At 45.1% G+C, this 16,897-nt stretch overlaps 2 protein-coding genes across 2 annotated transcripts in view; one reads left to right on the top strand and one right to left on the bottom strand.

Annotated features, from left to right (window-relative positions):
• Positions 1 to 16,897, bottom strand: part of LOC119172954 (phospholipid-transporting ATPase ABCA3-like) — a 170,740-nt gene that overhangs the window by 20,484 nt on the left and 133,359 nt on the right. The gene's annotated exons all lie outside the window — the stretch shown is intronic.
• On the top strand, positions 1,988 to 6,053 carry LOC142814690 (uncharacterized). Its single transcript, XM_075893862.1, has 2 exons — positions 1,988 to 3,251; positions 5,963 to 6,053. The coding sequence occupies exons 1-2, from the start codon at positions 2,057 to 2,059 to the stop codon at positions 5,992 to 5,994; spliced, it is 1,227 nt and encodes a 408-aa protein (XP_075749977.1). The 5' UTR covers positions 1,988 to 2,056; the 3' UTR covers positions 5,995 to 6,053.

The raw sequence follows: 16,897 nt of genomic DNA, 5'->3' as shown, positions 1-16,897 counted from the left end.
AGTATCTGACTTCATTGCTTATCCTGAGAATGCCGACTTGCGCAGAATCAGAAACGGAACTACAGGCTCTTCGGCAGAAGGTTGCAGAGATGAAAACAAGCCTTGTGATGTTCAATAAGCTCTACGAACATGTATAGATTGACAATGAGGTACTAACCCAGGAAAACAAGGTCTTGAGAGATGAGAATAAGAAACTCAGTAAACATATGTGTGATCTTGAACAATACTGGCAACTCAATAATGTTGAGCTGTAAGGAATTCTTGGGACAAAGGGCGAGAACTGCCTGACAGTTGTCCAAGTTACCCGGGAGAAGTTATGTTGTCCAATTGCTGATACGGACATTCAAACTGCACATCGAATGCCTTCAGAGAATGGGAGCAACATTATTGCACGATTTGGTCGAGAAATAAGAAGGTTCAATTCGCCAAGAAGGCAAGAAAGGCGCGGCTGTCTACCGCATATATTGGATTTACTCAAAGCACAGGCCCTAAACCAGTGTACGTCAATAATCACCTCACGTCCAAGTGAGAACGTCTATTTGCCCAGACCCTTGCCGTAAAAAAAAAAAAAACAAATCAGTGGAAGCAGCTTTGAACCGACAACTGCACAATCAAAGCCAGGAAAGCGGATGACAGTTTCGAATTGCATGCACAGATCTTCGTATATTCTGTTAGATATCCTATCACTCCTCATTTTAGGTCAACCATCGATAAACATGGCTGCGTTCTCGGGCTCACAAACATCTTAATTTCCACATCTGAATGGATGACTAAGGTATGTGATTGGTTCAAACATGATAATCATGAGATGCGTGTCATGTGAGAACATTACTACACGCCACAGTCAAGGCGCCAATAAACTTTGACGCGACGCGGTGCACGTGCTCACGGGCGGTAAATTCGTCGCGTCACTCCGGCGTTGCCACGCTAGGCGCCTGTCCTGCCATGTACTTGCAGGCGTGCCGCGCTGCATTGCTTTGACGCATGCACGTTTTAGCGCGTTCGGCGTCTCTCCGCCACGAAAAAAAGGAGACGCATTGTTGTCTGGGTAACGCATCGCCGCGAAATGCAGCATGTTGCATTTCGTGCCGGTTCCCGTCGGACCGCGCTGACGGACGCTGGTCGCGCTTGGCTCTGACTAAAGAGAGCTCGTGCTTTGCTAATGTAGCGTCGCTGTGTTTAGCGTGCGTGCGCACCAACGCTATATTAGAGTATATTGGGCCCTCTATGATGTGCTCGCGGCCGTTTTACTAGCTCCACATATACCAATTTTGGTGTTACGTGACATCCATGAATGACGAACTATATGACTGGTGCAAACATGATAATCCTGACAAGCGTGTCGTGTAAGAACACGACAATATACCACACTCCTAGCATGCTCGCGGCCGTTTCGCTAGCTCCATATATATTAAATTTGGTATCACGTGACGTGAATACAAGGCGAAGGTAAACGACACATCCAAATATGATAATCTTGGCACGGAAGTCACGTACAGCATCATTTACTTCAATTCAATTCAATTCAATTTTATTTCATCCCAAGGATGAGGGCAGGCTCGGGAGAAAAGTGACGTTTTGTCACTTGAGGAGAACTCGAGCCTCCCTAATACATGGCAAGCAACGTGGACAAGGGTAAAGAAACATAGGCCATGAACATATAGGCAATGAACATAGGCCATGAGATGTTTGGCGCAGTACAAGTCGGAAGATGCACGTACAGTAATGCTATGTGCAGTGCTATGTTCTTTCGGCACAAATTCCGAAGTACAATGCAAAATATGACAGAATACAAAATATTACATATATGACAACATTGGTATGCATAGAAATTGCACACACACACACACACACACACAAACACACACACACACACACACACATATATATATATATATATATATATATATATATATATATATTGTAATGATGACAAAGCGGCGATCGTGCTCGGCGCATACCTGGAAGAGAAGGAAGACGACGAAGAGGAGGCAGAAAAAGAACAGCCGGCCTGCAGCAAAGGCGTTGTCTCTTTGTCTCATTTCTCCTCGTTACAATGGCGCAGTCGCGAACTACTGACCCCGATATCCCTGCGTCCACTACACTTCGAAGTGGACGAGTGCTCTCGAACTCCCCACCGATCACGGACGGCGTCCAAGCCTCCACGGCGGCACCGCATCATGACTGCAGCGAGGCCATTTCTCGAGGCTTCTCTCTGTTCGCCCAAGAGCTCAAGACATCCGGGTTTGGCTGCGCCTCTTTTGGATCGTTCAACGAGAACGAAATTCCATATTTTCAGGGATTCAAGGATGACCCTACCAACTGGGTAAGCGTGATAAACTCGGTTGCCCTTAAATACTCGTGGAGCGACACGATTAAGAAGTCGGTCGCTGAAGGACGTTTGCGAGGATCTGCCCAAGCGTGGCATCGTTTCCAAGGCAGTACATACGCTACATGGCAAACATGGAGCGCGGCCCTGATATCCGCGTTTGCGCCGCTTCCGAGCGCTTACGACGACCGTTTCATGACCATGCGGTCACGCCGGCAAGGTGCAACCGAGGACGTCGCGACTTACATCTACGACAAGCTGGACCTTTTACAAGCTTGCGATATACAGTGGACCTCCTCCGCAGCCAGGCAGTACATCATCGACGGGATCCATGACTCGACGCACGCAGCCGTCTTGTCCGCCTACAACCACCCAGTCCACATCTCCACTTTCGTACGCCAGGCAATGGAGTTGCAGGACACGTCTCATCGCCGGGCGGCTGCAGTTGGCCCAAAGGAGTCAGCTTCACCGAGACGCGGATGCTATACGTGTGGCCGCATCGGGCATGGGTATAAAAGCTGCCCACAAAGTCAACCTCAAGCGATGCAATATCAATCACGCCCACTTCCAACCCTCAAGGTCCGCGTCGACGGCATCGGAGAACTGACAGCTCTCGTTGATACCGGAGCTCAACGTACGGCGTTGCTTCGCCGCCACGCCTCCGAACCTCTCCAGCCTTGGACTGAGCCACCACTGCGGGGTCTCGGTGGCGACGTACTACCGGTCGGTGCCCTAAACCTGCAACTCAACACCGAGGCCGGCAGCAAGTTTTTGTCCTCGGTGCCCGTCTTCGACGACCTGCCCACAGACATGGTTTTAGGGGCCGACTACCTGCTCTCCGGGGAAGTGCGCCTCACGGTGGAAGGAAGTACCGTCAACCTCCATCCTGTGGCTCCAAGTGTGCCTCCGGCGCAATCCCAAGGTGAGCTGACGACGCCACTTACACTTCCCGCAATACTCGAGAGGCACGCATCGCTCTTCGCTGATACTACTACTCAGCTTCCCGGAACTAGCGTGCTAGTGCACCATATTACTACCGACAATCATCCGCCGGTGTCCATACCGTTACGTAGATATGCCGAACGAGAGCGGATATTAATTGACCAGCAGGTGCAAGAAATGCTTGCCGCAAGCATAATCAGGCCATCTTCTAGCCCGTGGGCAGCACCTGTTGTCCTAGTCCGTAAAAAGGACGGCAATCTCCGATTCTGTGTTGACTACCGAGAGCTGAACAAGCACACCATACCAGACTCGTACCCGCTGCCACGCATTGACGACGCTATTGACGCCGTACGAAAAGCGAGGTTCTTTTCGTCGCTAGATTTAAAAGCAGGGTATTGGCAGATCAACGTGGCTGAAGAAGATAAGTTTAAGACGGCCTTCCGAACACCATCTGGCTTGTACGAGTTTAATCGGATGCCGTTCGGTCTGCGAACTGCTCCAAGCACCTTTCAGCGTGCCATGAACACAGTGTTAGGCACACTGATAGACCGTGCCTGCGTCGTGTACCTCGATGACGTTCTAGTCATCGGGGAAACAGAAAAACAACATCTACAAAATCTCGACACGGTTCTGCAGAGGCTACACAACACCGGCTTTCGACTTAACCGCGAGAAGTGCCAGTTTGGGTTGACGACAATATCTTATCTTGGTTATCAGATATCTCATAATGGCGTACGACCCTTGCCTGAACGCATAGACGCCGTTGCCAAATACCCTGCACCAACATCTATAAAACAGCTCCAGGTATTCCTAGGAATGGCGTCATACTTGCGCAAGTTTGTACCGAGCTTTGCGTCAACTGCTGCTCCACTCACGGACTTACTGAAGAAAAACGCCCAATTTCAGTGGGGTCCTTTGCAGGATAACGCCTTCCAAACCCTCAAACACCAGCTTACACATAGCCCGGTGCTCTGCCACTTTAATGAAGATTGGATGACAGAAGTCCATACTGATGCGAGTCAGATTGGCCTGGGGGCGGTTTTACTTCAACGTGACTCGAGTGGGCGTGGGCACGTCATCTGCTACGCCAGTCGTAAACTATCGGACGCAGAACGGCATTATCATTCGAATGAACTGGAGTGTTTGGCTGTAGTATGGAGTGTGGATGAAAAGTTCCGCCACTACTTGTTTGGCCGACACTTCACGGTAGTAACAGACAACTCCGCGATTGCGTGGATGTTCCAGAAGCAGCACCTCAAGCACAAGTTTGCCCGATGGATTGTTCGGCTCCAAGACTATACGTACGACATCCGTCACCGTGCTGGAGCACAAAATCAGCTTGCGGACGCTTTATCGCGAAATCCGATCGAGGAATTCTCCACACGAAATCGAGAAACCTGGATCCTGTTTTCGCAACAGGACGTGACCAAGGCTCAGCAAGCCGATGGAAGACTCGCATCCGTTATAGACTCCATTGGCGATGCGGGACGCAATGCCAAGTTTGTCTTACGTAATGGAACGCTGTATCGGCGTCACTGGGCCGATAAAAGCACCGAGTGTCATCTCCTGGTCATTCCTGACACCTTAAGATCGAGCGTACTACGCGCCATCCATGACACTCCCGAGGGAGGCCATGTTGGCTACAGAGCCACCTTACGCAAGGCACAAGAACGTTTTTGGTGGCCGAAAATGGATAAAAGCGTGCGTTCATACGTTGCCAGTTGCGAGATTTGTCAGCAACACAAACGACGTCCTGGAGCTCGACATGGACTTCTTACGCCGATCAAGCCTCCAGAGACAATTTTCCACACGTTGGGCATAGATCACATCGGGCCTCTTCCAATGACGACAGCGGGCAATCGTTACATTATACTCGCTGTGGACTACTTGTCCAAGTTCGTAGAGGTCGCGGCCGTGCCTTCGCTTGCTGCTAGCCATGTCATCCGATTCCTGAAAGATCGCTTCGAATGGCGACACGGTCTTCCTAACAAGTTGATCTCAGACCGGTCGACCACCTTTCGCAGTCGCGAGCTCCGCACTTACCTACAACAAGCTGGAGTGGACCATCACTTCGCGTCGGCATACCATCCACAGGCGAACGGACTGACCGAAAGGTCGAACCAGACTATCCAGGCTAGACTCGCACCGTACTGTAAGAATCACAAACGAGGTGAGGCCGACTGGGATGATCATCTCCAAGCAGCTGCGTACGCAGTGAACACGGCGGCACACAGCTCCACAGGAATTTGCCCCTACGAGATTGTCTATGGTCAGCTCCCGCAACTGAATGCTACGTTCGGTTTGAACACTCCCGTTAAAGTAGGGCGTTCCGCTGCACGCCAGACACTTTGTCGCGATATCCGTGTGGAGGCGCGTAGGAGGATTGTGCATGCTCAACAGGCACAAAAGCGATACTACGACCGACGCCACCGTCCCGCGCCGAAATACAGTGTAGGTGATGAGGTGTGGCTACAGCGAGGTGCGCCATCGTCTTCAAACAAACTGCACCCAAAGTACGACGGCCCTTACATTATTTCTGAGCGCTTGGGAGATAACACTTGGCGAGTACGATCCACAGCTTCTGATACGCGCAGAGACAAGAGAAAACGGAATAACTTTGCGGTGCATGTGTCGCGGATGAAGAACTGCATACGGCGGCAAACGTGACATTGGTTTGTGTTTTTCTTACAGGAGTAGACCAGCTGCAGCGTGGCCGAGTGTAATGATGACAAAGCGGCGATCGTGCTCGGCGCATACCTGGAAGAGAAGGAAGACGACGAAGAGGAGGCAGAAAAAGAACAGCCGGCCTGCAGCAAAGGCGTTGTCTCTTTGTCTCATTTCTCCTCGTTACAATATATATATATATATTGGCGGTCCAGGCATTCATGGAACTGTATGTATATATATATATATATATATATATATATATATATATATATATATATATATATATATATATATATATATATATATATATATATAGACAGTTCCATGAATGCCTGGACCACCATTTTCTAGATTTTCACGATAAAAGCACTTCCCTAATGTCACGTGCACTGCATTTCTCAAGGATTATTTTTGCCTCCAGTAATTTATTTAATAACAAAGCAACACTAAAACATAACATTTGTCACCCAAAATTTGTTCTACAAAAAGGAAGGTTCCAATGTTGTTAGTGACGAGTAGGGGACGGAATAGCCTGCGTTTCCAGTACAAAAATATCTAAGAAGGCGCGATTGTTATGAAAAAGAGATTGCTTATATCTTATTGCTAGGGAATACTCGTAAAGTTTGTGAATTGGGACAATATTATAGCGCTGAAACAGTTCATCAGTGTGTGCATAGTAGTCGACACTTGCTATAAACCTGATCGCTTTTTTTGTAGTCTGTATGTTTTACTTATGTTGGTTGCTGTCGTACTTGCCCATGCCAAAAGACAATAATTTACATGCGACAAAAACAAGCTGTTATAAAGTGTGAGTTTAACAGAAACTGGAAGAAAATAACGCATTCGTGCAAGTATGCCCACACATTTTGATAGGTTGGTAATTAGATTATTAATCTGAGGATCCCACGAGATTGTGCAATTAAAAAGTACTTGTAAAGTTTTAACGGTTCCTACAATTTCAACAGCCGTGCTACCTATACGTAATCTATTGTCTAAGGAAATCTGTCTCCACGAATGAAAAACTACAGCTTTTGTTTTTGTTGTATTAATGAGTAATGAATTTTGTTCGCTCCATGTGTTTAAGCTTTCTAACGTAGTGTTTATAAGTGTGGTCATGGCAGTCATGTCGTTACCTGTAAAGTAAATGCTGGTGTCATCCACGTATATTATGTATTTAGGTTTGTCACTGACCTTGATAATGTCATTTATGTATAGGTTAAAAAGCAGCGGTCCTAGAATGCTACCTTGCGGAACCCCTGTGGTTATTGCCTGGAGAGAAGAAAATGAATCCTTAATTTTTACACATTGTGAGCGGTACTTGAAGGAAGATTTCAAGAGGGAAAATAGAATGCCGCGAACACCATATATTTCTAATTTTTCAAATAAAGTATGAAGACACAGACAGTCGAAAGCCTTAGAAAAATCTATGAAAACACCAATGCAAAGTTCTTTACTCTCAAACGATTTAAGGATTATTTCTTTATGAGCTAGTAAAGCAGTCTCCGTCGACTTGCCCTTCTTAAAACCATGTTGAGATTGAGATATTATGTTAAACTTCATACAAAAATTCATGAGTCTTTTAAAAATAAGTTTCTCCAAGCCTTTTGAAAATATGGGTAATATAGAAAGTGGCTGATAGCTCGTAAGATCATTCTTGTCTCCTTCCTTATATAACACGCTGACAACGGACGTGTGCATTTGTTTTGGGAAACAGCCTGTTGATAGGGACAAATTATAAATGTGAGAGAGCACGGGAGCTATGATATCGATTGCATATTTGATCGGGGAAATCTGAATACCATCTATGTCACGAGCACTGCTCTGTTTTACCGTGGAAAAAATTGAAACTATTTCTTGATCATCAGTTGGTCGAAAAAAGATGTTCTTTGTCTGTATTGTCATTGCGTCAGTTATAGCTGTCTGCGCTGTTTGCGTCGGCTGTGCAACGTTTGTGAGAAAATGATTAAATCTTTCTGCGAGCTCTAAATCTGTAACCGCTCGACCATATATATTTATTTCAGTAACCACAGGAGAGATCGGTGTCCTTTGAAGCAAAGCGTTAAGTTTCCTCCACAGTTCTGCACTTCCTTTGCAGTTGTCTGCATGGAATTGTTGATTTAAGTAATTTCTTTTTTCTTTCTTGATAAAGGCGTTCGCCTTATTGGGGTATTCTTTAAATGCGGTTAAGTCTGACGCACCCTTAGTTTTCAAAAACCTTCTGAATAACTTTGATTTCTTTTCGATTATTCTTAAACACTCGCGATTGATCCATGGTTTGCGACTTCTACGGAATTTCTGTAGAAATTTTTCTTTAAGGTGTCTAAAATTGACTTTTTTAAATATAACCAAGAAAATTTCATAGGCTAAATCTGCAGTTTCTGAGTGGTATACCGCACTACAGTCTGTTTGGGAAAGGCTTGGGCTGAATGCTGTTAAAGTGTGAGGTGTGATATTTTGAACTGTTCTAGCGGGCATTGTTTGGGACTTCTTGATTGCACTCTCCGTAACAAAGTAGAGTGCAAAGTGGTCGCTGATGTCACAACATATTACACCATTCTCTACGTTATCTTTGTTTACGTTAGTAATAAATGAATCGATTAACGTTTCTGAGGTATGTGTGATACGTGTGGGAGTTTCCGTTACTTTATCGTAGCCACTCGACTCGACCGTAGATAAAAATGTAATTGCGACAGCAGACGACTCCAATATGTTGACATTAAGGTCACCGCCAAGAATAAGTTTTAAATTGTTGTCATTTTCATAATTTAATAATTCTTCGAGGCTACTAATAAATGTATTCACAAATGAATCGGGTGGTCTGTACATGACAACATATATTTAATTACGTGTAATCAAAGTTAAGCACTCAATGTCAGCACTGACATAAGAAAATTGTAGTATTATTTTAGCGTCTATGCAGTTTTTCACTAGAACCATGAGGCCACCGCCTTCTTTCTTTGTTCGGTTAAGAAAGAAAGTATTATAACCATCTCGCTTGTAAATCTCGTCGTCTGAAGTATACCAAGTTTCCGTAATCATTATTTCGTCGAAAGAAAAAGAAAACGTATCTAGAAAAATAGATAGATCATCTTCTTTGTTCCGTGCTGAACGAATGTTTAGATGAAGGCAGCACAGACTATCGTTACACCAATTTCCTACAATATAATTGACGTCACAAGGTGATACCACCATGACAAAACAGAAGCTGCACCGCTATTCCGGATAGCATTTTTGGGCAATCTTTTCAATGTCGCTTGCGTCGCGAATGTGCAATACATGTGAGGCTTCATCCTTTCGCGCGAGAATACGCCCATCATTCGTCCACACGAACCTCCAGTTCGCTGATTTCTTTTTAGCTATTGCCGCTCCAAGAAGCTGCTTTAGGACTGGTGATAAGTGTTCATTGATGAACACAGGTGTGTTAGAGGCGTGACCGAGGTCCTGTGTCGAAATTCGCGTCTTTTTTGCTTTCTGCAGCACCAAATCACGTTTTGAACGGCTGCGGAATCGGACTATTATGTTCAGTATTGAACTGGCATTCTTTGCTGGTACACGGTGACATTTTTCAACATCATCTTTGGTTATAGGCACATTCAACAGTCCGCCGATCCTGTGAAGGGTATTTCCAAGATCTTCCTCAGCAAGTTTGGGTATTCCCTTAATCTGAAGGTTGCATTTGCGGGAGTATTGCTCAGATGTAGTTATCCTCTGCTCTTGTTGAGACATTTGTTTCTTGAAAGCTTCGCACTCGGTTCTCAACTGCTCATTAGCGCTTCTGAGTGACTTGTTATCCCCCACAAGATGCGCATTTTCTTTCTTTATTTTCTCAACTTCGTCGTTCAAAAAGCTCACACTGTTTTTCAGGTCTCTTATTTCCTTTCTTAGCTCTCTTTCAATTGACAATTTGAATTCAATCATCTACTTTCTCATTTCTTCTCGCAAATTAGTCAATTCACTCATGACTGCAGCAATACTTCACACAAGAAATGTATCACCACTTTGGCAGCAGAAAGGCAGCAAAAAAGAATAATCTTTGTTTAGTACGTGAAAAAAAATGAATGCAAACCTGAAATAATCGAACACAGGCGTGTGAGGAACAAGCTTTCGCTGCCCCCGCTGCTGCCAATTGAAGACGCGGAAGGGATCAGGCGACGAGGCGCGGTCACGCCACTCAACACTTCTAGTACACCTCGTAACATTGTGCTGATTTTAAAGTGACACATCAACATTTCTAATTCGTGCTTCGCATATAATTGATTCGCACTGTATGAGAGATATGCCATTATTTTATGAGCGAAGCTCCATAAGGCATGGGCTGAGCGTCCCGTCGTAATTGTATGGAGCCACCTCTCGTTAGTTCTTGAACATGCCGTAGAGAACAGTACTTCTACATAACAACAGTACTTCTTCAGTAGGCATGGGAGCAGCCACGGCGAAAGCATGGCTAACATGTTGATCTTCTTCGCCCTACAGGTTGTTTTGACCTTGTCAGCTTCTCTGCTGATTGCAACACCCTGCCCTGCCTCGTGCCTGTTTTTCGGTGCCAACGCCGATACGGTACCAGCCTTCCCGGACAATTCTGCGCGCGCAATCATCGAGGCATCGTCATTGCCCTTCACTTCTGCGCACAAGTGCACCGACTCCACAGCGACCCCTGGACCCAAAGACTACTTAAGGCTCCGGAAATCCTTCCCCGCTTTCAGTGGGCATGGGAGCAGCCACGGCGAAAGCATGGCTAACATGTTGATCTTCTTCGCCCCACAGGTTGTTTTGACCTTGTCAGCTTCTCTGCTGATTGCAACACCCTGCCCTGCCTCGTGCCTGTTTCTCGGTGCCGACGCCGATACGGTACCAGCCTTCCCGGACAATTCTGCGCGCGCAATCATCGAGGCATCGTCATTGCCCTTCACTTCTGCGCACAAGTGCACCGACTCCACAGCGACCCCTGGACCCAAAGACTACTTAAGGCTCCGGAAATCCTTCCCCGCTTTCAGTGGGCATGGGAGCAGCCACTGCGAAAGCATGGCTAACATGTTGATCTTCTTCGCCCCACAGGTGTGTACATATACTCCACTGAATGCTAAAAAAAGTGACAATCGTTTCTTAGTCGTGCTCCCATGCCCACGTGAGCTGTGTATTATCTTGAAAGAATGCTTAGAAGTGAGTCTGCTGTTGCTTTGTTCAGGCGACGTAGAAACTAACCCTGGCCCCCCTACTCTTCGCAGTTCCAGCACAGACATAGGTGAAGAATAAACTCCTGTACATAGTGCCGCCATACTTGAAATACTCAAAGGTATCAACGAACGAACAATTCATCTAACTGAGAGCCAAACCAATCTAACCACGGATGTTAAAGCAATAAAAGATAACCAGGAGACTATAAAAAGTAGTCTCTCAGATATATTCACCCGCCTTGAAACCTTGGAGCATGAATCGAAAACCCTAAATGCACTCCAGGATAATATCGTGTCAATTAAGAGCTCCACCGCCCACCTGACGTCCCAACAAGAGATGTTACAGACGCGGTTGGATGACTTAGAGGATCGCTCCAGACGAAATAACGTCGTTATTCATGGTATATCAGATTCGAAAGAAACGTGGAACGATACGGAGGAGAAAGCACTTGCCGCGTTACACTCCGCACTTGGCGTCGAAATACCCCCCTCAGAGGTCGAAAGAGCTTACCGTATAGGGACGCTATCTGCATCCAAACCCCGCCCCATTATAATGAAGTTTTGTTCCTTTAAAACCCGAGATAAGGTATTATCAGAGCGCGCTAAACTTAAAGTATTCGGTATTTCGGTATCCGAAGACTTTTCGCCTGCGACTCGTGAGGCACGAAAGAAACTGTCTGAATTCGCTAAGGGTCTACCTGGATCCCCGAAATACAAATTGCGCTACACGAAACTGTATGTCAACCAACAATGCTACGTATATGACTCTTTAACCGATACTGTAACAGAAACGAGTAACTTTTCCCACCCTGAAACGCATCAACGCAAAGCATCACAAAACAACGACCTAGACGCTACGCAAACAGCAAACCTAGAGACACGATAGGAAGACGCGAGGGGATGTGGGTGATTGCCGCCCCAGTCACGCTTATCTGTACTTCTTGCGAATGTCAGGAGTGTGCTTAATAAACTTGACTCTTTTAACTCTATCGTAGACACGTGCAGACCTAATCTTATCGCGTTAACCGAAACTTGGCTGAATAATAACATTCGTAACACGGAAATTTTTTACGATGCGTCCCGCTACACAATTTACCGTTATAACCGTACCCTTCGCCAAGGCGGTGGCGTTAGGCTTGCTGTTTTGAATGCAGACGATTCTTACCAGGTTGCTGTTGAAACCGATATTGAAATTATATTATCGTGTGTTGAGGTGGCGCACCAGAAATTCATTTTTGCGGCATGTTATCGCCCCTTTAACGCCCCGCCAACTTTTACTGCTTCCTTACACGATGTTCTTAATACCATAGTAACTCGCCTGCCAAACACCCCGATTTTCTTATGAGGTGACGTTAATTTCCCTCAAATCATGTGGTCCTCCGAATCACCCATGTTTAATTCAAGTTCCTCACAAGTTAGCGACTTTCTGAACCTTTGCTCAACTAGTTACCCAGCCGACGAGAATAACAGACAGCACAGCAACGGTACTAGACCTCGTACTTACCTCACGCCCCGACTCTGTCTCGTGCATGACATATTTACCCGGTTTATCTGATCATTTAATCCTTTCTTTCGACATCTCAGTACCAGCTCTAGAAACACGTAAGACAACTAAGCAAATTCGTGATTATAAGAAGGCAAATTTTGATGCTAATAACATTGAACTGTCCACTTTTCTTGACATTTTTCCAGACAATTTCGACAACCGTACAGTTGAAGCTAACTGGAACTTATTCCTGCGAAAAGCCGACGAGCTAACCAACAAATACATCCCTCTTCGCAAAATCTCTTCGCATGCCAGAGCTCCATGGTACAATGCCTACTTAAAACGTCTATCAAACCGCGAGAAGCGCCTTTACCGTAAAGCGAAACTGCTGCCCACGAACGCTCGGTGAATTGCATACAAAGTAGCTAACAATTCCTATGTATCCGCTGTCAAAAATGCAAAATCCAACTTTTTCCAGAGTACCTTACCTAGCCTGCTTCTAAACAATCCCCAAAGCTTTTGGCGTGTAATTAATCCAAGCACGACAGATTCAATTAAACTGCTGGACCATAATGACGAATCCATCCCCGACAGTGAGTGTCCGGTTGTTCTGAGCAGGTTTTTTTGTAGTAATTTTGTGGTTTCTTCCAGTACATCTCTTCCTTCCCCAAAGCTGCACGATTATCCACTCATGAATCCAATTATTATTGACACTCGGGGAATTTCTAAAATAATAGTCACTTAAGCCCTCTTCAAGCCCTGGTGTCGATCTTATAACTTCTAAATTTCTTCAAGGTACGGCCTCGTATTCTTCAATTCTTCGTACCAAACTTTTTCAACAATCCATTGACAGCGGGTCCCTACCCATCCAGTGGAAAATCGGTAAGGTAGTCGCCGTTCACAAATCGGGTAGCAAAGAATCTCCTTTAAATTACCGCCTTATATCCCTTACGAGCATTCCTTGTAAAGTCTTGAAGCATGTCTTATACACAAGCATCGTAACGTATCTCGAATCCAACTCATTTTTCACGGATGCACAACATGGTTTTCGAAAGGGATTTTCGCGTGAAACCCAATTACTGTCTTTTACACACCAGCTTCACCGCATTCTTGACCGTCGCTCCAAAGCGGACTGTATTTTTTTAGATTTTGCAAAAGCCTTTGAGAAAGTGTTCCATAATCTCCTGCTCCTGAAACTTAGCAAACTTAACATTGATCGTGATGTGTTCAAATGGCTGGAACACTTTTTGTGTGGCCGTACACAGTTTGTTGCAGCCAACTCATATAATTCCCCAGAATGTTCTGTTAATTCGGGCGTACCCCAAGGCTCAGTCCTGGGCCCCCTCTTATTTTTAATTTACATCAATGACCTCACTGATTGCGTTTCATCATAGATACACCTGTTCGCTGACGATTGTGTGATAATTCGTGAAATTAACGACACAAGCGATGTTAGTATTTTACAAAACGACCTTAACGCTATTTCAAACTGGTGCAGTCTTTGGCTAATGAACCTTAATATTAAAAAGTGTAAAGTTTTACGCGTATGTCGAACTTCAACCACTCCCGCCTCGTACCATCTTAATAATGTTCTACTCGATTGTGTTTCATCCTACCGGTACTTAGGTGTGCACATTACTTCTTGCCTGACCTGGTCCGTTCACATAAGCAACATTATTAACAATGCAAACCGTATGTTAGGCTATCTTCGTCGCAATTTTTCTTCTTCACCTGCCTCTCTAAAACTACTGATGTATAAGAACTTGGTTAGAAGTAAATTAGAATATGCTGCTTCAGTTTGGGATCCAAGCATGGTTTATCTGATTAAAGCCCTCGAACTGGTCCAAAATAACTCTGCCCGGTTTATCCTACACGATTACGATCGAACAGCAAGCGTTACAGCTACGAAAAACTCGTTGCAGCTGACTTCCCTTTCTTCTCGTCGTAAGTTTTTTCGCCTGTGCCTTTTTCATAAAATCTTCCATAACAGCCCCCACCTTCGTGCTAATCTTTTTCTTTCACCGTCCTACGTGTCCTCTCGCATCGATCATGCGCACAAAGTTGGTATACCGATATGCCAAACAAGAACGTGTTCAGAATATTTTGTCCCACGCACCAGCAAAGACTGGAACCAGCTTCCTGGAGCGACTGCTGCGATTACTGATTATCAGCTGTTTCGCGCTGCACTAACAAACATTGTAAACTGAGGTTACTTATGGCGTGTGCCTTTTTCGTTTTTTTATGTTCTTGAGTGTTCTGATGTGTTTTGTAGCTAGAATTGTATACTAAGATTATTTAAAATATGTACACTAGATCTCTTTTGTTCTGCTTTTGTGTCCTAACTTTGTTATCAGCTAAATTGATCATTTATTTATTTATTTATTAGAATACCCTCAGGGCCCGTAGGGCATTACAGAGGGGGTGGGTACAACATATATAACACACAAGAAAAAAAGACAAAATAAAGAAACAAGTATCACATGCGCAAATCAGGAAGGCAACATAAGTCAACTAAAAAATGTATAAGAATTCAAGCACATACAAGACAAAGATAGATAATGGAAACTGCGTATAGTTACAAGCATTGCTGAGAAATTGCAGTCTTGAATAACAAAGGGTCTGTTATTGATACAACGGATACATTCAGTAAACGTTTAATCCTGAACTCCCCTTTACTCCCCTTCTGAATCCATTTTTTTGTAAACCCACTCCCCTCTTCAATGCCTCTGGCCCTGAGGGTACAATAAATAAATAAATAAAATAAATATAGCGAAATGCATATACACTTAAAATGCAAATGGTACGACAGTAGAGGATGTTACTTGTAGTATGACAAATAGTAAAAATTGGCAGCACCCATGCCCTGTGGGAGTCTGTGATATGCGAAGCGCGAACGAGAAAGGTTGGTATGTCTCTTTAATATCAGCATAGCGTTACGAGGCGTATTTAATTTATGCCTTACATTACTTACATGGCATGGTGATCACGTTCGAATGCGTCGTTTACCTTCGTCGTATATTCACGTCACGTGACACCAAATTTAGTATCACGGGCCTGGATATGCGGAGCTAGCGAAAAGACCGCGAGCATGCTATGAGCTTAGCCTGTATTCATGTTTTACATCGTACGCATGTCACAATTATCACGTTTTGGACACACCATTTACTTTCGTCATCTAATCACTTCAAGCGATACCAGATTTGGTATATGTGGAGCTAGCGAAACGGCCGTAAGCCTGCTATGAGCGTAGCAAGTTTTACATGACACGCATGCCATGATTATCATGTGTGGCCGTGCCATTTAGCTTCATCCTCTTTTTACCTCACGTATTGAGAAATTTGATATATGTTGAGCTAGAAAAACGGCTGCGGGTGAGCTATGAGAGTAGCATGTAGTCATGTTTTACATGACAAGCATATCATGAATATCATGTTTCAACCTGTCATTTACATTTATCGTCTATTAACGTCACGTAATAGCGAATTTGATATATGTGGAGCTAGTGAAACGGTCGCGAGAACTCTATAAGCGTAGCGTATAGTTCTGCTTTACATGGCACACATATCGTGATTATCATGTTTGAATGTGTCATTTGCCTTCGTCGTATATTCACCTTACGGGATCACGAATTTCGTATGTGCAGCTAACGAAACAGCCGCGAGCGCATCATGGGTGTGGTATATTGTCATGTTCTTCATGAAACGCCTGTCACGATTATCATGTTTGTACCAGTCGTATACTTTCTTCATTCATTGATGTCACGTAACAGCAAATTTGGCTTATTTGGAGCTAGCGAAACGGTCACGAGCGCGTCATAAGTGCGGCCTGTAGCCATGTTGTTACATGACACGTATCTCATGATTATCATGTTTGCACTAGTCACATACCTTCGTCTTCCATTCACGTCTGATAATACGAAGTTTGGTACATGTGAGGCTATATAAAACGCAGCGGGCGCATCATGAAGGGCCCAATATACTCCCACGTAACGTTGACGCGTGCACACGCTGGACGCAGCGCCGCTACGCTAACGAAACGCAAGCACTCTAGAATCTATCGGCAAGCGCGACCGGAGCGACCAGCGTCCGTCGGGACGGCACGGCGGACACCGGCACGAAATGCGACATGCTACATTTTTTGCCGACGACGTTACCAAGACAGCACTGCATCTGCCTATATTCGTGACGACGGACGCTGGGCACGCTCATACGCACATGTGTCAAAGCAACGCACCGTGGCGCGCGCCTGCTGGCAAGCAGATCGGCACCCGGCGTTGCACCACCAGCGTGACGCGACGAA

The sequence above is a fragment of the Rhipicephalus microplus genome, chromosome 4 (assembly GCF_043290135.1).
Source record: "Rhipicephalus microplus isolate Deutch F79 chromosome 4, USDA_Rmic, whole genome shotgun sequence".
Taxonomy (NCBI): Eukaryota; Metazoa; Arthropoda; class Arachnida; order Ixodida; family Ixodidae; genus Rhipicephalus; species Rhipicephalus microplus.
The sequence above is the reverse complement of the archived record's forward strand: the minus strand, read 5'-3'. Positions and strand labels throughout refer to the sequence as shown.